General features: G+C 36.9%; 1 protein-coding gene and 1 non-coding gene across 2 annotated transcripts; both read right to left on the bottom strand.

The window, feature by feature from the left end:
* Positions 1-3,815: 3,815 nt before the first annotated feature.
* Positions 3,816-8,152, bottom strand: LOC149072532 (ribosomal oxygenase 1-like). Its single transcript, XM_089247229.1, has 4 exons — positions 8,061-8,152; positions 6,103-6,217; positions 4,881-4,994; positions 3,816-3,908 (listed from the first exon to the last, which is right to left on the bottom strand). The coding sequence occupies exons 1-4, from the start codon at positions 8,090-8,092 to the stop codon at positions 3,816-3,818; spliced, it is 354 nt and encodes a 117-aa protein (XP_089103355.1). The 5' UTR covers positions 8,093-8,152.
* A 13,002-nt stretch (positions 8,153-21,154) lies between these two features.
* Positions 21,155-21,227, bottom strand: TRNAM-CAU (transfer RNA methionine (anticodon CAU)). The gene has a single exon. It is a non-coding gene; the product is annotated as a tRNA-Met (tRNA).
* Between the last annotated feature and the right edge of the window lie 1,599 nt (positions 21,228-22,826).

The raw sequence follows: 22,826 nt of genomic DNA, 5'->3' as shown, positions 1-22,826 counted from the left end.
AATGGCACCAAGAAGCGCGTTGGTTAAATTAGAGCGAATGTAACTGATACGATTATTGGTTGTTTTTCTTAAGTTATATAAGGACTTTTATCAAATTTTTATAGTGTAATTCCAGCCTTAGACAAGGTAGTTCACTGATGGTTTTGGCTACATTCTACTGCAATGGACAGCTATTGATAGCCTCTCAGAAGTCACCAAAATGCTCAGCATTACCTACAGACAGTGGCGTAGCCAGGTTTTGGTCCATGGGGGGAAATTGTGAAAGGCGCCATTTTTCTGTTCATGCTTAAGGCGCAAACTTAAAATTACGCATTAGTGGAAAGAACTTTAAATTTCCTAATTTTAAAAAATCAAATTTATTTTGGTTTCAGTGTTGACGTTATTTTTAAAATTAAATTAATTACCTTCCAATTCATTAATGTATTTTAATATTTTAATTAATTTTAAAAAAATGTATATTTCATTTTATATTTTGTGTACTTATACAAATGCAAACACAACAGCTGGGAAGTTACCCTAAAAGGTAGTTTGAAAAAAATTTTGATTATATATAAAATATAAAAAAAATGATAGGCGAATATAAAATAGAGAGAAAGGAAAAAATATATTTTTTCTCTTTTCTCTCTCTGAAATTATTCCAAGATATGAAAGTATCGAGAAATCTTCATGTTTTCCATTTAATCGCTTTTATCATGTTACACCCTTATCGTAAGCACGTATCACATGTACACTACTTCTACTCAACGTGCATGTACTTCCAAGACATTTCTCTTATGGAATTTCTAACAAATTAATGCATGCCAGAAACTTTTTTCTTATATAATGCGTGACCATAACGTAGGATATATGATGTCATAGTTATGCATGGTTTCAGTTCGAGAAAAGTTTTGCCATCTGTCTTCCATATTAGAAGTAAAACTGACAGATGCCGTAAGTTTCCTGTTATGTAAATACCACGGTGAAAGCCTGCCTGCGGGAAGGCTTTCCAAACGAAAGATCTGTTAGCATTCGTACCTAGAAATTGAAAAAAAAAAAGATGCACTTCAGTCAACCGCCACTAGTGGGGTTCAGACCGGGATGAGTCCATCATGATAGCAGTGGTTATCACATACTACTAGATTGCATACACACAAGCTGAATCCAAAAAGGTTTAGGAACCACTGCTTCAAATGAATTAGTGTACGCCAGAAATTGTCATATGTGTCCGTAATCTATTTAAGTATATCTGAGGCGTGTTTGTAATGTCACTGCTCATCTTCCAAATCTAAGTGAAAGTGGCAGGTGTAGGAATCGATTGAAATATTTTTTATGTTTTATTATCTATACTGGCTTCCTTTGGAGATACTATTTAAAGGGGAGTTCTGAGTGAAATTGAAACACTTAAAAAGGCACATTGTGCATAGTATATATGTATATTTATTTCTAGTGAAATAAATGTGTTTTATAACAAATCAGAGAAGAATGAAAATATATGAGTGATGAATGGTACAGACTACCGCAGGGGTTCTCGAACTTTTTCCATCCGCGGTGCCCGTTAATGCTTACCCGTGGCTCCCCAGAGTAGTCTAACAAGGAATCTCTTTGAAAAACCTTTAGAATGCTCCGCGGCGCCCCGACAAAGGTTGGTGGCGCACAGTTTGAGAACCCTCTGGAATAATAAGTTCTTAGATTTTTCCCCTCATAATTTGACCAGAGGGCATTTGGGTAAGTGCTGGCGAACCTCATGACACCATAGTTCATATTAGAAAGTATTGTAAGCCCTCGGATAAGTGCTAACTGAAAAACACTAGATAATCTTTCAAGAGTAGACTCAACGTTTCGTGGACACTTTTTGTTTTTCTGAAATAGTATACGTATGTATCTTCAGTTACTTTTAAACTTTCCTCGTAATGCATGGACAATTCCAGGCCCGGTCCAGGTGCCTCAAGTGCAAAAGGGACTTCATGAAGATGAGATCCAGTTAAAATCTTCGAGAGAGAACTGTTAGGCAGACATTTCTGAACAGGTAGAGGGCCTTAGAAAAGTTCCTTTGATGCTCGTAAGACAACCCTGCGTAGACAACCAATGTGTTGTTGTAGGAAATAAACAAATAACGCCTGGAATTCTGCTTTAAAAAGCGATGAGTATATATTTAGAGCATTTTTATTTTAATTTCGGAAATATTCAACGGATTCTCAAAGTGTGCGTGCTTGTGGCTCATCGCCATCATTTTTTGAGGGACGTCTCAACACGTTGGTGTATTGATGTGTGCTTATTCAGTTCTTTGCAGTGGGTTTTCTTTTTACATTAGACCAGGAGGTTCTCAAACTGTACACTGCGACATCCTGGTGCACCTCCAATCTTTGTCAGGAGCACCACGGAGCGGTGCTCCTGACAAAGGTTTTTTTGAAAATATTTTTTGTTAAAAAGCTTTAGGGAACAGGCAGAGCTTGTGAATAAGTACCGAATAGGGGAAAGGGACACCTCGCATGGAAAAAGTTCGAGAACCCCCCTGCGTTAGCATATTCTGGGAAGTCACGGATAAATGATGAAGTCGGGGAGGGAGACACGGTTGCCAAAAGTTTAAGAAATAATGGGATTAATTGGAGGGGAGATATACGCGTGTCATGAGATAACAAACACACCGACCATAACTTTTTCCAGGAAATAATTTCTTCGATTCGGCACACTGCTGTATATGCATAATGAAGCAAACTGATTCATAGGAAAGAGAAACTACGCCGTGAAAAAAGAATGCTTCTGAAAGTCACATTTTAACATAAAACTATGCACTGTCACCATATAATATAATACAATATATTGCCGTACAAATATAGAAGACTAATTTCCTCCCCCCATTCTCTACATATCAGAGCGCTATTGACCCAAAATTATAGGTTTTTATTTACCCACCTTTAAGAAAAACTCTTCTAGAACCACCCCTTTTGTGTTTTATCTTGAGTTTTTTAGGGATCCAAAGCTCATAGCTGCTTTCCTCCTTTTCTTAGTCTTTGACACTGCTCTATATACAAACTAATAGCTCTTGCCAAGGCACCTGCAGATAACGTGACATTTCTAAGCGTTACAAATGTAGCTAAATCCCCCATACATAAAGTGGTATTTCTAGGAGCTGAAGCTCTACCTAAGGCGCCCAAAGAAAAGGCGTTACTTCTTGCAGCTTGAATCCTAGCCATTACTTCATAGGTTCAGTGGTCTGTCCACAATAGGTTCCCGTGCCTAATTTCTTCAAAAGGCGCCTTAGTCAATGCTCTTGGTGGCCCTTCAGAACAGAATGAGCATTTCGTGAATGCCATATCCTCATACCTATGAAAGGTATTTGTAGAAGCTCTACCGAGAACCACCAATAGCCAGAGAAAAAAGAGCTAGAAGCGGACAAGATTCTGCCCTTTAATAAAGGTGGGGAACAGAGGCTGGCCTGAACATGCTTCCAGATGAAGAGCTTGAGAGCAATCCTAGAAGGACATGCCAATCGTGAAAGCTCAGTCACTGATGAACTTTTCTCGATGTGCAATCGTTTTACCAAAAAAAAATTGAATAAAATCATCCGACGTGACGTGACATGACGCGACGGAAATTCATCTCGTGGTCGGAGGACTATAAATGTAGATTTTTTTTTCCCTTACTCATCCATCATTTTAGTTAATGAAGGTAGAAAATGAAAAAGTCAATATTTTTCAAGTTTTTTAAAGATCAAAAGTTATTTAGAAAAATAGGCGCCAATGTAGGCAAAATTTCGATTGGGGGAACAATAGCTCCCTCTGCTCCCCCCCCCCCCCCGGCTACACCACTGCCTACAGACACTAGAAAATGATCTATTACTCTGGTGAACCTGTAGCTGGTCCCTCAGTGTGAGTTCCAGCAAGATAATGCAGGTAGGCCCTAGTCACGTAGGCAGATCGTGCAAAAGCCTAGTTTAATAAGCAAAATATTAAAGTTTTTACTGGGCAGCATGTGGCCCCATCTCAAACCCGTTTAGAATCTTTAACGCATTTTGTCAAGAGGTTTATGAAAATAATTGATAGTATTCCTCTGCAAAAGATCTTGGAGCTTCCGTTGAGATTTATTGGCATAATTTTGAGTTGCAGATAATGCAAGAACTAATTTCTTCATAGAAATCTGCATTAACTTACTTATTAAGGGGAAGGGACATCTGACCAGATTTTAGATAATTTTTATTTTGCTGAAAATTTGACTTTGTCGAAACTTTTGTGTTGATTGTTTATATGCTATTTTTGTTTATTTTGCCATTATGTTGCCTATAAAGTGTATAGTCTAGTTTTATAAATTTGAAAATAGAGAACATATTCACCCTATTAAGTGGTAATTGATTTGTGATTTTGCAATCAGTAGCTTTCGGATACTTTATGTGATCCCAACTAGTATCTAAACTTTTGTAGTGCACTGTATTCGCTTCAATATCTCAGAGATGGGAAGTGGGGTGTGTTTGGCCTTTAAAGATGCACTGTATCAAATACAGTTATGCATTGCAACCAAACAAATTAACCATAGCCTAATTGCGTAATTCCAAGAGTTAATTTTTGGCTTCTGCGGCTAATTCACAGTTCCTATGATAAATATGATATCTTCAAGACACATGTTATAGTTCTTCTCTTTATTAGATGTGTTTTCAGCTGTTAATTTTTATGCAGAGATATCTTGACTTACAAATCTTTTGGTTAACAAAGATTTTTTTTTTTCAACTTTGGCTAAAGAACCTTTTTATTTATATGTATGCACAACCTAAAAGTACTTCCATACTAATGAGTGAAGAGACATGGAAATGCATAATATCTCCGTGCACATAACACAAAAATTTCAGAAAGGGAAAGATAATATCAAGGGGAAAACCCTCTATTATTCATATAGAAGAAAACAATTACACTATAATACGCCCAAACCAAAGGACCATATGCTCTTCCATCATATTCTTGGACAATCTTCTTTCCATCCTCATACTTGACAATATCAATGTTTGTATTCAACTCCAAGTGCTCCTGAATGAAAATTATATTTAAAAAAAAACATGCACAATATCAATATTATGTGCTTAACAAACTATAGCATTTCGATGCAATTTAAATTGAAAGATCATCTGTTCTAACAAAACATTTGAATATAATTTCTAGATGTAAAAACAAGAGTGTGAAAACATGGAGAAAGGGCTCAGCATATATGATTTCCTTCCCACATCACCTCAAATTCAAGCAGAAAGAGGGCATTTAGAGGATGTTATTTTCACAATGCACTGATGTCTATATGGTATAGCAGGGTTTTTCAACCTTTATTAATCTTTGGAAGTTATATACTAAAAAGGGCTTTGTGGAGACTTTTTTTAGTACATAACTTCTAAGGCAGAGCCCCAAAGACCCTTTTTTGTTACCAAGTTATCAAAAATTTATTGATTTATTTCAGTATACTCAAGTGGCCACAAAGTTCTTAGGTTGGAAGCCCCCCCCACTAAGCCCTTGGGGCTTAGTGGGGGGGGGGGATCAGTTAGAAGCCGCTGTTGTACAGTAAACTCAATTTGAAAAATTGTAGCTGACTATATACAATGCTTTCCCAATTGAATGCACTATACACTATATTAAATGCCCACTTGTATATTTTCATTTCATACAGTTACTACGAACACTCAGCAGCTTACTGTTTTGATTTCAAGTTGGTAAATATAATATGCATCACCCTGTTTATAACATGGAAAAAGTATATTTTGGTAGAATTTGAACAAAGGTTAAGTGCCCCAAAGGGTTGAAAACTGCTGCTTTAAAAACTAAGCAGTAAAAGCTGATGTTTAGAGGAAATATTGATGTACATTAAGCTTTCAAAACTCCAATAACCCAGTTAAAATGTTTTTAATTATAATAACCTTCAAATTCTAAACCTTAAATATTTGAAAAGATCAAGTTTCTGAAAAATGCATCATATTATATCAGTAAATAACACCACACGGTATATAGAGTTTAGAAAATGTAATATTGGGGAACAAAAACATAACTCAAAAGCCTAACAGCTGTAAATAAGAGACTGTGCATCAACTCATGACAGATAAGCTGACAAAAAAAAAAAAAGAGATAAATTACAAGTAAAAATGGAGATTAAAACCTTTAATCCAATGTTTTGCACCTTTTCCAATATTTTGCTGAACTCATCACAGCTAAACAAACCATCATGACTTGGCTTTCTCACTAAATGAAGGGGTTTTTTCTCCCATTCATCTCTGCAATTAACAAGTCAATGTCATTCAGCATACAAGACAAATTTCAAAAATACATATTCAATGCTTTAGCTGTAAAATGATACATTTTTTGAAACAATGAAACAACACTTTACGAGTCCCAATTTAAGAGTACCTCTGCTAACAAACGCCTCGATTTAGGAATTTTTTAGCACACAGATTTTTTTTAATGATTTTTCTTTATTGGCAAACGAATACAGTTTCAGCTAACAAGCATTTTCATTGATATGGATGCATATGCTAAAATAAACAGCTGAGTCCCGAGCTGAATTTTAGTACAAATCATCATCAGAATTACTGTCACTGGAGCCTGATAAACTCATGTCCACCTCAGAATCTTTTTCCAGATGTACTTCCACTTCAAAAGAGAAGTGGGGATTTTTGAACCATTTCATGTAAAATGAAACATTTGGTTAACATAGAATGCATTAGAAAACTAAAAAGCCTATGTTTTTGAAACACATTTTTTCAGTGCAAGACAGCATCAAACTGAACAGTCTGCATGTATCAGACACAGAAATAGGCTGACAAAATCACAAATGAAATAATGGGGACACCTATGAACTCGACTGGGTTGTGTTAACACCAGCTTCATAACGGTTGTGTACACACAGTGTAAAATAAAAATTATCTTCAGCACCTTATTTTCTTGTAAATTCTAATTCATCGAACTTTGAAGCTGTTCATTTTAATGTTTGGTCCGTTTTTGTCTTTATTAAAGCACTCCTTAGTATTTAAAAAAACTTTAAATTTTTGGCAGTACCTGGAGCGGATTAAAGGATTTTTCACAGAAACTTATGGGAAATCTTTGGCTCACAAATTATCTTTGTTTGCCGAAGTATCACTGTATTTATGATAAAATAGTTGCATATAGTGAGTATATACAAATTCTAATGGCAAATGAATTTCAGCACATCATATCCTTCTACTATATCTGGAGAACCAAACTGTATGTTACAAAATGTGATATTAAGAATTTTATTGTCCCAGATATTCAAAAATAAAAACCACTTCATCACCATTGTTTTGCAAAACAAGAAAGGGACATGAGGGGAGGGTGCTTGTACTCCAAAAGATATTCTCTTCCTTTCTTGGACTACATCACTGTTCAGGAACACAGAGTGAAATTTCAAGTTACTTTAAAAAATTAAAATGTTACACGATAATATTTTTATAACATAAAATTGATTTTTCTGTCTGTGTGTATGTTCTCTATACAAATCTACAATTTTGAATCTATCATCACCAAATTTTGCATATATACCAAACGAAACCAGACTTGAACGACAGGCTACTATAAAATTTGTCAGAGCTGGGAAAATGCCTTTGGTTACCATGGTTCCCTAGCAATGCATCTCAGACATGCATATGTCCTTACAGTGGTTTGCCACTTCTTTAATCCTACCAGTATTATGTATAATAGTTTATTTCTTTATAATGGTTTGTCCCTTTTTCAAATCTTCCAGTAATTGAAAAAAACCCAGGCAGCACTGGGTATTATAGCTAGTATTTTTATGATATAGATTATGTGATGATATATTTTAAGTTTAAAGAATATATAAAGCAAATACCTATAATTTACTTTAGTACTTATATTTATCAATTTTCATGGCATATATTTTTTAAGTAAATTTCTCCTTGTTCTTTTTATTATCGTATATCCTCTCATATGTTATATAAATTTGCCTATCTCATCAGTGAAGTATTACAGGGGGGTATTCTGTTATTTTGTAATTCCTGTGCTTTCGTTATTTAAACAGATCTTCATGGACTTTGAAAACATAGCAAAATAAATTTTCAGTACAAATGAATTTAAAGTACAAACGTAAAGAACTGTTTTGGGACTTTTAGGAACATCAGCAACTTGAAAACATGTTCGGCTTGTGGATTTCAACATGTGGGGCAGGTTCAGCAGGATTATTCTGGATGCTCATCTTCCTTTTCCTTTTACCAACAGTTGGAGTGGATAAAGATATTCCTTTGCAGACTGAAAGAATTCACAAAACCAGGTACGAATGAAGAAGGAATGTTGAAGTAAGATTATTCCAGTATAAGTAAAAGAATTTACAAGCGAATAAAATGTTTCTAATCTAAAATGTTTCATAAATATAAAATCTATCAGATGTAAAATTAACTATCATGAACACACCAATCATTATAAAGGAAAGATCAAGAAATAAAAAAACTAGGCCTGCTATATTTACTTAAACCTAACACCCCTCTCCACACCATATCTCCTATGCACTTTCATCTTCCAAAATCAAAAATTTGTAGTTTTTTTTTTTTTAATATTGCTTATTGAATTGAAAGTGCATGTAAAAAAAGTTTAATTTTAAAAAGAAAAGACACTTTAAATTCAAACACAAAGACCACAACAGACAAAATGCCCAGCAAAGTGGCTGAAAAACAAATTTGATGATGATGATGTCACATTGATGCTGGGGGAAGGGGACCCCCCCCCCCAGCGCGACCCAACCCACAAGGGTAAAAGGCTTATATCCCTGGAGGGACAGAGCCTGGGTCGTGACTGGTCTGTCGGGGGAAGGGGACCTACGACAGGGCTTGACTAATGAAAAAATTTAGGAACAACTCAAATTTCTTGGGGGAGGTGCAAAGCATTTTTTTCCCAAAGAAAACCAGTAAAAAATACTGGGGGTGAGGGTTTTTTCTCACTTCATCAAGGACTTGACAACCACTACTTTTCCATGTTGGTAGACATGCTGAATTAATTTTCAAATTGTTCTCAAACTTCAATTTAAGTAATTAAAAGTAATAAGTAAAGTAATTTAAGTAAGCAAATCAAGATTGGTATCAATCACAATTTTTTGCAGTGCCTGGGATTGGTCAAAATTTGTGTGCATATGTCAAGGACAGAGGAGTTGAAATTCTATTATTTCTTCGATGAATGATGACAGGTCACGTCTTCCAGTTTTATACTCCCAGAATGCCCTTTTCTTTTCAAGGTAATGATTTAACATGTTATATTTGAACCAGAGGAGGTGGAATGAACAAACATGCTTTTTACAAACCAAGGGAATCGTGCCATTTAAAACATAATATAGTTTTGTCCTAGATTCCTTCCACTGACGTACCCCACCCACTGATTCCAAACAGTCTTTGAAAATTACCGCTAACCTTTCCCTCAAGAGTTGTTGGTTTTTCAAAAACTTTGATTAACTTTTTTTCTTATGATTATCTGACTCAGCAATTTACCAAAAAATAAATAAGAAAAAATGTTCATAATTACATGGACCAAGTCTAGAATCACTTGATTGACCTTCAGCTGTAGTGATCGATGAACCAGCATTTGTTAGAGAAGAAAGTCTCTGGGTGCTTGACATACTTGCCATAGTATCAGTATTCATGAAAGCTTCATTGACATGAGGGGATCCTCGCAGCTTGGACTTCAGCTTTTTCTCAAGCTTAAATAGAATTATTTCACAACAATATTAGAACTTTGAAAATGTATATAGGCCTACTTACACTAAATTACATGTAATAATATAATTTTAGAGTGGATCAAATGAAAAAAATGAGAAACAGAATGAAATGACAGTCTATTTCAAATGTAATCTCCAAAGCTACACAAGCCCTTAAATAGTAGAATTGGATCTTAGGATATAGCTTATGGGTCATTCCATTTCAAATCACCCGGCAAAATGCCAAAATGACACCCATAGTCTCAGATTTCAATGATTTTTTTTTTTTTGTTGCATTTACCATCCTTATTAACCGTGTGAAATATTATTTGCATATCTCTAAAACTTTTTGAGAAAAAAAATGTTGAAATTTATCAAAAACTGATGCAGATGACTTTTCCGAGGCTCAATTTTTAAGCGGCATTGTTTGAGAAAATAAATCATAACTTTTTCAATTTTCAACATATTGAAGTGAAATTTTCACTGAAGTGTTCACAAAAACATACAGAATATGAATAAAAATAATTCATACATTTGCATTTGAAATTTACATGCAAAAAAATTAAGTAAACTTTGTTTTTGTGGAATTTTTCATTAGAAAAAATACAATTTTTCAAACATATTTTTAGACCAGAGGCACAGCAGTTACCAAAACAACTTTTATTTTAAATTTCTCCTAAATATATGAAGTAAAATACTGGAGAAAAAAAATAATGGTTTTTTGACCGTTAATATGTTTATTCTGGCTCGCAACACAAAATTCATCGAAATAAGACTGGATCGTTCCGATTTCAAATCATTCAACTAGATACTGAAATGCAACCCATCATCCCAGATTCCAATTATTATTTTTTATTTATTGCTTCTACCATGCTTGTTGACCATGAAAAGTTTCATGTACATGTCTCAAAAACATTTTGAGAAAAAAAAATGTTTTCTAACCTCACGAATGGCGTTTCTTAGGCTAACCCCATTCAAGCAATATTATTTGTGAAAATATATAACTTTGCAGATTTTCAATATATTCAAATGAAATTTCCACTAAAATGCTCACAAAAAAATGTAGATTATGACTAGGAAAGAAAATTTAAACCTTTGCATTAAAAAATTAGATTGGAAAAAAATCGTTGAAATTTAATTTTTTAACAAAAGCCATTTACAAAAGCTCTCCTGCTTTTCTCACGGCATATTCAGTGACATTGAACTCTTCAGATTTTTTTCCTTGTTCCCCCTTTCCTAAAGCAGGGGCCAGAGTTAAAATTTGCAGTTTTCCCCTTGTGATGGGTAAATTGAGTCTTGTTTCTAATTAACTTTATCAAAATATTCATATTTGCTTTCTGTTTAATATCTTCATTAAGTGTGCTTTGAGATTCATTTTCTGGTAATTCTTTAAAAACTTTACAAATATTTGATTTTAAAGTGTTGCAAGCAGATTCAACTTTTCTTTTGGCATTGTTTGACTTGCATTGTGGAGCTACTGTATGAAGTTTAATTGGTGACTCTTCAATGTTCTGTAGAGATTAATTTATTTCTTCAAGTGCTTCTTATTTAATAATTGACATTTTTCCAAGTTACTTCTCTACATTACTATCACTGTTCATCTCTTCACAGTATTCAGTTTCTTCATTTAATTTATTGTTGTTTATATTCGCTGTCTCTACAGGCATGGCATATTTTTTGCCCTGGAATTGATTTTGTACAACCATTTATTTCATTTATACATGAAAAATACAAGTTTACTATCCTTAAACCTTTTATTTTTTTCTTATGACATTTTAAAGGATTAAAGCATGCTTCCGGATATATTTCATACTTTGAGAAAAAAGCTCTATGATGCTTAAACACACAGTAGATAAATGTTCAGAACTTGCTCCACTCCTCAATATTGATGTCCGATGGGTCCAATGATGTAATGGGTAACAGATTTTACACTTTGCATAACACTTTTTATGACAGTCAGATCGTTTTTTTTCCAACACTATAAATTTCAAGTGTCTTTTCTGACATTTTACTTTGAATTCCAAAATGATATAAAATATTTAGCTCAAATGGAAATTGTGTTATCATAAGAAAAATTTGCTAATCCTGGAGTAGGCTACTTTATGGAGCACATTCTCTGTCTTCAGCAAGATCATAATTGAGACTTGCATCATTTGATGGGGGGGGGGGGGGGGCAGTTTAGTTCTAACACTTTTGGTTTAGTTTTCACAATGAAGCAGCAACAGTGACTTTATCACCTGCTGGGATGATAAAGTCTTATAATTAAATAAGACACCAGCTGCCCTCTGAAGGACAAAGACCAGTGTGCCATAGTTCATATCTTCACAGAAGCTATTATTATTTTTTACAATCATCATCACAACAAGAAACATCACATCTTATATATCACCACCAGGCATTATATACATTAGGTTTTCAATTCTACTCTCTTCCATCTGCCTCAGCTACAACAATTAGGTTGTAGCTGATAATTATTTCATTCTTTGTGATTTAATGCCTCATATTCTGGCTTTTTATCAGCAATTTTAAATTATTTCTTGGGAAAAATATATAGAGGCTTGTGTTAGATATTATAATGTAGATTTTTTTTCACACAAGTATAACCATTTCATATTTATCATATACATTAAATATATGTTTATTAAAATATATGCTGTAAAAATCAAAGTAATTTTTAAAAAAATTTAACACCGTTGTGGTAAAATAACTTTATAATTAAACATGTTAAAAAACTTCAAAAATTAATCTATATATATGATTAATATTATCTGGATTTATCAAATACAAAATAATTCTTTATGCAAAAATATATCAGATTGCAAAAGTTCATCTTTGTTGCATCATAAGAAATATTTATAGATCAATTAAAAGTGAAATTAATTATTTGGAATTTGAACACTTCTAAGAATCTGAACATGAAGGTTTAATTTGAAAAATTATTTTATTCACCCAAAACCTTTTTTTTTCACCAACTCCCATTTGACACATTACATTAACATTTCTAATTAGTTCATGAATTCATTTAATCCTAGAATTTTAAAATTTATTAATTGTTTTGAATTATTGCATTAACTACTCATGAAACTTAATTTAATGAATACTGTAATAAATGTATAAGCGTACATGAAAAATAAAATATAAATTTCTTTTTACTAAGCATGAATCATTATATTAAGTCAAAATGTACAAATATAATTAATGTAGGCATATAAGTACAATTGTGTTTTGTTACTCAAATGTATTAACTGTCAAAATAATGTTTACTTTTCTACAGTCTTAATATATTAATAGGATTAAATTTTAAAAAAATTGAAAATTCATGCTGTGTATCCAAAAAAAAAGTGTTTAAAAAATTGTGTTAAAAATAAAAAAAATAATAAAAAAATTAAATTTAAATGACTTTTTCCCTCTAAGGTTTACATTTTTTCATTTCATAATCTGCATTTTTTTGTGAGCATTTTAGTGGAAATTTCATTTGTATATATTGAAAATCTGCAAAGTTATGATATATTTTCACAAGTAATATTGCTTGAATGGGGTTAGCCTAAGAGACGTCATTCGTGAGGTTAGAAAACGTTTTTTTTTCTCAAAATGTTTTTGAGACATGTACATGAAACTTTTCATGGTCAACAAGCATGGTAGAAGCAATAAATAAAAAATAATAATTGGAATCTGGGATGATGGGTTGCATTTCAGTATCTAGTTGAATGATTTGAAATCGGAACGATCCAGTCTTATTTCGATGAATTTTGTGTTGCGAGCCAGAATAAACATATTAACGGTCAAAAAACCATTATTTTTTTTCTCCAGTATTTTACTTCATATATTTAGGAGAAATTTAAAATAAAAGTTGTTTTGGTAACTGCTGTGCCTCTGGTCTAAAAATATGTTTGAAAAATTGTATTTTTTCTAATGAAAAATTCCACAAAAACAAAGTTTACTTAATTTTTTTGCATGTAAATTTCAAATGCAAATGTATGAATTATTTTTATTCATATTCTGTATGTTTTTGTGAACACTTCAGTGAAAATTTCACTTGAATATATTGAAAATTGAAAAAGTTACGATTTATTTTCTCAAACAATGCCGCTTAAAAATTGAGCCTCGGAAAAGTCATCTGCATCAGTTTTTGATAAATTTCAACATTTTTTTTCTCAAAAAGTTTTAGAGATATGCAAATAATATTTCACACGGTTAATAAGGATGGTAAATGCAATAAACAAAAAAAAATCATTGAAATCTGAGACTATGGGTGTCATCACTGGGTGATTTGACATGGAATGACCCTTATGCAAATTTAAACTACCAGGCTATATCAGGGATGGCAAAATTGCAAAAAAATCTAGACATCGAAAAAAAATTTTCCTAAAGGAAAAGCTCCAAAATTAATGTTTAGTTTGACTTTTTAGAAATAAAAAGAAGGTAAATTCTGCCTTCCAGGGCCGGATTTGAACCCGCACCTAAATTCTATAGGATTTATTATTATTATATTAGGCTGGAACTTGTCCTTTTCTATACAAAGATAGGTTCCCCCACTCTCCTCAGGATATAAACTGATTTTCTTAGTACCCTACTACTACTTAACCGTACATGCACCTCATACTCATTCCTCCATAGAATTCTAATGAATCGGCACATGCTGGAATGAGTGTTCTGGGTGTATGTGCGGCCTCAATGTAGGGTTACTAACCGTCCTCTTTTTTGATGTCATTTCAAGCATCCTACGTTTTGGAAAATTCACCCTTTTGTTCTACTTTTCAGGGGTTTGCAGAGTTTTTATTATTATTTTTCTACACTTTCAAACATATATTTCTTCATTAATATGTGTTTTTGTTTTTCTTCCCACATGCATTCACCAATAGCCCTCGAAATTCCCATAATGGTTAATGTTTTGTTTTTGCTTTTTTTAGTGGTTCTATTTTAGAGTTGTGAAAAATTATACTTGTGGTCAGTTTTATTGGTCGTAATAGTGGCGCCATCTATGGTGAACATTGGGATAAGCGACGTCATTAAGGGTGCATGCATATGCAGCATTTTTCAACCTATGGTTCACAAAGATGGGACAGGTGATCTGCAGACAGCCTAATATTTTTTAAAAAGTGAAAATTATTTGATTTTTATTGTCACGAATAATAAAAATAGTCACAAAGGTTTGAATAAAATTTCAGACGCATATACAGCAAGTCAGTGGTTATCAAGATGGGCATTGCCAAACTTTGTTATAGGTGATCTGTCAATATCGATGTGTGCCTGTTCAGTGCTTTTAACCCTCCGAGGATCACAGAAGATTTGGAAAAAAAAACACTTCAACTTCAACAAAATGTTTTCAAAAGTGGCCAGCTAGAAAATGATTTTCCCTCCTTCTGCTCCACAGGACATCCGAAAAAGGGTGGTAGGGATTTGGCTGAAGTGATATTTGTGTAACACCTACTTAATGCTTCTATTCTTCAGGCAGAACGGAACAGCTGTCGTATGGTCCGCCACTTGGCGATTTTTTGGCGCCACACATGTCTGATGGCCCGAAAGAAAAACATCAGCGTGCAAAACATAATAGAAACCACCAAGCATAAAAATAGAAAAAAATATAAGTTAAAAAAAATTACACGTGGGCCATTTTTTTAATAATAAAAAGATCGGGCATAAGGAATTCCGGGCATAAATACACTCATTGCCATAAAAATTTGCGCACCAAGAAATAATTGTGGGATCGAAACGAAAGTTGGCCTGAAGGTACATGTCGGGCAGATATGCAAATGATTAGAAATGCAGCATGATTGCGCATTGCGTAATGCCACTAAAGGGCGTTGAACTTCGTTCTCCTTGGAGTATAAAACAGGTAAGCAGAGCTTGCTGAAGTGTATTTAATCATTTGCAAAGGAAATGCTGAGGTAGACATGCCGTTACGCCGCCGTCGAAGACCATATGAGCAGTTGTCAGAGTTCGATAGGGGAAGAATCATCGGGATGATGAAAGCTGGGTGGTCAGCTCGGCGAGTAGCTTGTCAACTAGGCCGTTCTGATTTTACTGTGAGGCGGTGTTGGGACCAGTGGACAAAAGAGACGTCATTTACATGGCGACCAGGTTCAGGATGCCCTCGACAGACCAGTCGTCGAGAAGACCGTCACATCATCCGAAACGCACGCGTAGATCCAACTGCCTCATTGGCCGCTATCCAGACACAGGCACCAGCTTCACTACGGGCCCCTGTGTCTTCCCGAACCATCGCAAGGCGCCTGGCTGAAGGACATCTGGTATCACGGCGCCCATTACGTGTGCTGCCAATGGCATTGCGTAATGCCACTAAAGGGCGTTGAACTTCGTTCTCCTTGGAGTATAAAACAGGTAAGCAGAGCTTGCTGAAGTGTATTTAATCATTTGCAAAGGAAATGCTGAGGTAGACATGCCGTTACGCCGCCGTCGAAGACCATATGAGCAGTTGTCAGAGTTCGATAGGGGAAGAATCATCGGGATGATGAAAGCTGGGTGGTCAGCTCGGCGAGTAGCTTGTCAACTAGGCCGTTCTGATTTTACTGTGAGGCGGTGTTGGGACCAGTGGACAAAAGAGACGTCATTTACATGGCGACCAGGTTCAGGATGCCCTCGACAGACCAGTCGTCGAGAAGACCGTCACATCATCCGAAACGCACGCGTAGATCCAACTGCCTCATTGGCCGCTATCCAGACACAGGCACCAGCTTCACTACGGGCCCCTGTGTCTTCCCGAACCATCGCAAGGCGCCTGGCTGAAGGACATCTGGTATCACGGCGCCCATTACGTGTGCTGCCAATGACACCCACCCACCAACGCCTCCGTTTGGAGTGGTGTCGAGCAGGACGGGATTGGACTGCAACGGAATGGAACCAGGTCGTCTTCAGCGACGAATCGAGATTCAACTTGAGCAGTGATGACAATCGTGTTCGTGTGTGGAGGCCCCGTGGTGAACGCTTCAATCCTGCCTTCGCTTTACAGCGACACACCGCTCCCACAGCTGGTGTCATAGTCAGCTGGGGTGCCATTGCTTAGGAACAGCTGTCGTATGGTCCGCCACTTGGCGATTATTTGGCGCCACACATGTCTGATGGCCCGATGAAGAGTCGCCAAGGCCGTCAGACACTACGGACGCCGAAAAAAAAAATCAGCGTGCAAAACATAATAGAAACGGAACAGATGCAGTATGGTCCGGTTTCTATTATGTTTTGCACGCTGATTTTTTTTTTTTCGGCGTCCGTAGTGTCTGACGGCCTTGGCGACTCTTCATCGGGCCATCAGACATGTGTGGCGCCAAATAATCGCCAAGTGGCGGACCATACGACAGCTGTTCCATCAAAACGAAGAAAGAATGAAAAATTAAGATCAGTTACTTTTCAAACCTGCAACTCTTTACGCTCTCCCTGAAGTAAATAATCATCACAGTTGAAGTGGCTAAGGAGAACCGAACGAACAATGAAGTGGAGTCCACGTTTCCCGTATTTTCTAGGAAAGAATTATTTTTTCCATAACATTCAGATAATTGATCGTTTATGTGAAAATGCTCATTTTTCAAATATGCTAAGAAAATTTACTTTGAAATTTTTCATTCAAGAATTCGTGATTTATCGCCAGTTGTGCATCAATGAAATGTCCCGTTTTTTCAAATATGGTCATGCTAGTCCACGGCTTCGGAGGAAATGATGACCAAAGAAAATTTTGAAATTTATTTATTATTTATTTAATTTATTAATTTTATTTTGTGTGTGTGTTCCTGGCCTTGGTGAAAAATTTTCCTGTTTCCAAAAGTTTAAAATCAGCAAAAAACGAAAACAAAACAATAATCTGAGTTTTAAGATTTACGAGAGAAACTAAATTAAACCATAATCAGAGCCATCTTAAGAGCATCAAGGGGCTGCGGGCAAAATGTTTTTGCGGCCCTACCTGATTGTAAATGTTTATCCGTACTAATTTGCACGTTTATTCCCGAAAATTTTGACCGGGTCTCATTTTCATGAGACCTCTCTGCCATTTCATCCACAAGCTGATAGGGTTCCAGCAATAGGGTCTAGGACGATTCTCATCATTTTTTGTTGTTTCAAGTAATAAATTCACTATAAAGGGGTCCGTGGAAAGTCTGGTCTGGGGTCCACCACAGGTCTTAGCCAGGGGGCCCCCTGCTACAGAATGGGGGGGGGGTGTCTTCTGCTCTTGAGGTCTTCCGGGCAGTGCCTGGGTAGGCCCATACGTTAAGACGGCACTGATAATGATATATCAAACCATACACCACCGAAACAAGAACGGAACATCTAACCATGGGTGGAGATACGGGGAGGGGGGCATGGTGATGCATTGCGCCCCTCCCCCCCCCCAGCGTCAAAGGTGGAGTCGACTGATATGTTGTATATATGAATTGACATCATCATCATCATCATGCCCCCCAGCAATAATGACCATGACCTCCCCTCCCAGACTTCCAAGTCAACCTAGCCTATGCATCTAGCTATTGATCAGGGCCCCGAAATACTGTTAAGACTGCCTTGAGATTGAAGACAATGCCGGAACTAGGTACTTAGTCAGCCAGGTACGTATTTTGGCGCCCCCGTGAAATGTAGAAGGAGCAATTTAAGGATTGAAATCAGCACCCACCTCACTCTTTTGGTTAAAAATATGTTTGCACACATATGTTTTTACCGTCATTGTCTAAAAATGATGCGCGGGACACGACAAAAAGCTCCAGGAGCCACGAAGGTCAAATGTAGCCTACGAGCCATGCGTTGAAGACCCCCTGTGCTAACTGAAAACCCCGTTGATGGCCAATATTTTCGGGCCCATGGTGATCCATCCGGAGAAAAAAGTTCACTGTTTCATTTAATTGGACTGTGTCCACCATATAATATACACAGGGTGCTTACCAAACAGGGGTGTGTGGCATTTTACTGGTAAACCGTTGATCTTAGAGGTATATACTTCCAATTATAATCAGTTTCCAAATAACGTGAAGTACTCAGATATGTCATTCATGTTGCAAGCGGTTGTATAGTTATTAAAAGAAAATAAAACAAACGTTTTAGACAGCCCCCGTGTGCCCCAAAACCCAACTTAGAAAGTTGTTGTCCTGTCTCTCCCGATGCCAAGAAAAAAAGAATTTCATGTTTCTAAATGCGAAATATTCACTGAGATATTTCTATTAGAAAAACGGAGAAAAGTTGGGGAAAAAATAGCTCAAAATGCGGAATAACAGTTTTACCCGTGTTTAACGCTGTTTTTTCAAACTTTCCTCCGTTTTTCGAATTCAAATATCTCAGTGAATATTGCACTTAGAAACGTGGAATTTTTTTTTCTGACATCAGGAGAGACGGGGAAACAACTTTCTAATTGGGTTTTGGGAGCACATGGGGACTGTATAAAAAGTTATTTTTTCAGTATGTTGAGAAAATTCGGGCCTATGTAATAGTATGTGCTGCACAGGGATATTATAATGATTAAAATGAAAATTCCTAACAGATATGGACATCCTAAGGTGCAACGAAACACCATTTAGGAGCCATCATTATTATTAAACAAGATGAAAGGAATGACGAAATTAGATCTTGCACAGGTATATTTATACTTTGTATAAAGTCAGTCCTGAGCTTGGGTCTGGTTCGATGATGATTGTAGGCCTGTAGGGGTAGCGACAAAAATCTACGGGACCGACATGTTACTCGCTTGATGGTTCGGTCGCCAATCTCCCGATTTTCCCGCGTGACAATAGGATGGAGTGCCGCCATCTGTGAGATAAAATACAAATCGAATCTCACCACAATCCAATCCGGAAACAACTTTTTCATCTGAAGGTAGTTAATCGCGTGAACTTGACGTCGCACCGATTATGTCTATCATGTCAAAGAAAGAGCACCAAGCACTCGAGTATATAAGGGATCTCATGATATAATGGCATCTGTTCTATATAGATTATACATTTCTAGATTAAAATTACGTTAAATTGGTAGGAATGTACTTCCCCAGCCGGGTGGAGGGCTCTCAGAACATCACTTTGCCCAAGGACCATGATGCTGTTAAGACGGCCCCCACTTCCTGGAGAAGGGCCCCTAGGCTGACATCTTTCACTGGGGCCCTTCTATAGTGAATTTATATCATGAAAAACAAAAACTAGAGTTAACTGTTCCAGGCTCGGAGCCCTGTCAGCTCCACCCTTGTGAGACCATGCAACTAGCACCAGAGCCCGACTTTTATTTAGGACCCTGGTCAAAGCAGGGATTAGTGGGGGCCCCTCATGAATCAAAGACGCTTGGTTAGTCAACGGATATGAGATTTAATGTTTCCATTTGGGGCGCATAACGTTATGAAGCCTCTCACAAAAGTAAAGAGAGCGACAGGAAGCGGGGGATCGAGCTTAAATTAATTTTGAAAATGTATTTTTCGTTTTTTAAATTCTCTCAAAAATCATGACTCGAGGAGGGAAGAGGGCGCCTTTCCCCCTCTTTCACATGAACAAATCAAGTTCAAAAGAGCACCGACACGTCAACTATGACATGGCCGGACTTGAGCACACTTGTAATTGTTTTCGCAGGGGAGCTGGCACTGTGTTGTCCAATTTATTGCCGGACGGCTTTTTTGTAACCATGACATATCAGTTTGATAGTAACTTTCGGAAGCCAATGAAAACCCGACGTGTGTCAGAGTGTCCATGGACCCCAAAGTATAATGTTTTGCATTGTTCTGCAGCGCGCCCTCAACCGACTGGAAATGTTCTGCGGTAAAAATTACCATAATAATGTTTTTTCTTAAAATTCTTCCAGATTGCTCTGCAATAGCACTGATTGTTCTGAGATTGTGGCATATTCCCCTTTAAGCCGGATTTATCTAAAATTCACAGGTAAAGAAATAAAGCATTCAAGTTAATTAATATTGCAGGAAGAAGTGATAATTACTTTTGGAATCCCAGAACTACCCGTAGACGTTACAGGTCATATCCCCGAGTTGTGTATAAATTTAGTCTGAAATCAATCTATAAAGTAGAAATGCATAATGGATATACAGTCGAATCCCGTTATAACGAACGCCAAGAGACCGGAGGAATCACTTCGCGTTAAAAAGAAAATTTCGTTATAAAGGAATTCCAGGTTACATTGCTCCTATGTAAATTTATTTGGGCGATTAGAAAAGTGTTCGTTAAAACGGGATTTTCGCTATAACGGTATTCGTTGAAACGGGATTCGACTGTATTGACTAGGGAGAAAAATTGCACGCGCCCAGTGACACATAAGGGCCGGAGACCGTAGCCAGGCATTTTCAAAGAAGTGTGGAAAGGAATTGAATTCGAAAGAAGAAGCTGGCATATGTTCAAGTGGGAGAGAGAATGGTCCAAATATACAATGTATACACATTACATATATACAGCGCTTCGACTGTGACGGGAAACGAAGCCTCCGTCCACAGTGATGGGCAGTTTTGTATCCCTTCCCTTTTACAGAATATGCAATATATACACACACAGAGGCTGCACTGCGACGGGAAAAAAAAAACCGCCCCTGCCGGGAATCGAACCCGGGACCCCTGGATTATGAGTCCATCGCGCTATCCACTGCGCCACAGGGACTTCAGGATAGAAATGTCAACATTTAAAAGCGATCTTAATACCGTATTTACAAATGGGGGTCGTTCCAATATTAACGTTAGCGGATTTTCAGCCCTTTTTGACCCCCCCCCCCCCTTGTCAACAAAATTTCGTCAGCTCTGCCCCCAGGTCCTAAAGCATATTGAGATCAGACGTAGCTGGCATGTTCAAGTGGGAGAGAGAATGGTCAAACTACACAATATATATATATATACACAGCGCCTCGACTGTGACGGGAATCGAAGAAACAAAGCCTCCGTCCACAGTGTGCTGGGCAGTTTTGTTTTCCTTCCCTTTTACAGAATATGCAACATACACACACAGAGCCGACGGAGAAAAAAAAGATCCCTACCGGGACCTTTGGATTAGAAGTCCAACGCGCTATCCGCTGCGCTACAGGGACATAGGAGAGAGAAGTCAACAATTGAAAAATACCTTTATATATTATTTACAATTTGCAGGCCAAGTAATGTCAGTAAATTTTTTGACACCCCCCCCCCCCCTGTCAGCACTGCCCCCACCTCCTAAGGCCCCTTTCACACGGAGCGGATAGGGGTCCGCATACCCTTTCACACGAGCACTAATTCGCCCGCATCTTTAGTGCTCTTCATGCGGGTCCGGACCCGCATGAACATTTCCTAGGTGCGGGGAATTTTCGGCTCGTCTGAAAGGCTCAGTATATTCCAATTGTTAAAACTTCTTCCGGACCCGCATCCACTCCGTGTGAAAGGCCTCTAACGCAAATGTGAGGGGGGAATAGGGGCACGTGCGCTTCCCCCCCCCCCAGATGGAAAAAAAATTTTAATGCAAAGAATTAAAAAAAAAAAATTCGAAAGAAAATACCTTTATATGTAATTATAGTCGATTTCTGTTAACTAAAATGCTATTTGAAGGGTAAGAAAAATTCATTTTTAAGAAATTCATTGCGACCCACCCTTTAAGCCCTATATGGTAAACCCTTGACCCGCAGACCAAATGTGGCCCTAAATGTTACCTGATGTTACTTGCCCCCCAAACCTAATTTTGTGAAAATGAACTAAGCTGCACATTTACAAATCGCTTAAATGACCCTTGGCACAATTCCCTGAGCATTTAAGTGGCCCGTGGCACATTTTCAGATCACCGAAACCGGCCTCAAAGATCACTTTCACATTCAAAAGATCACTTAAGTAACCAGCAACACAATTCCAGAACACTTAAACGATCCGTGGCACATTTAGAGATCCCTTGAGTGACATGTGGTACAATTTTAGAACACTTAAGCGGCCCCCAGTGTGGTTCTACATCACTCGTTACCCACGGAACATTCCCAGATTACTTACGTGATCCGTGACATAATTACGGATCACTTGAGTGACATGTGGTACAGTTCCAGAGTACATAAGCGGCACGGACACATTTCTAGAGCACTTGAAGGGTCCATGAAACATTTAGAGATCACTAAAATGGCTCTGTAGGGGACTTATCAGTAGGGAGAATATTAGTTCAGGTGCCAAATAACTATCGAAAGGATTTTTTTCCGTTTTTGGCGCACCGAATAAGCTGCCATTAAGAATATTTCATATCTTCATAAATGGTGGT

This window comes from Pholcus phalangioides, unplaced genomic scaffold (assembly GCF_987345545.1).
Source record: "Pholcus phalangioides strain wild (caught in Gottingen) unplaced genomic scaffold, Ppha-v1.0 ptg000017l_1, whole genome shotgun sequence".
NCBI classification, from domain to species: Eukaryota; Metazoa; Arthropoda; class Arachnida; order Araneae; family Pholcidae; genus Pholcus; species Pholcus phalangioides.
The sequence above is the reverse complement of the archived record's forward strand: the minus strand, read 5'-3'. Positions and strand labels throughout refer to the sequence as shown.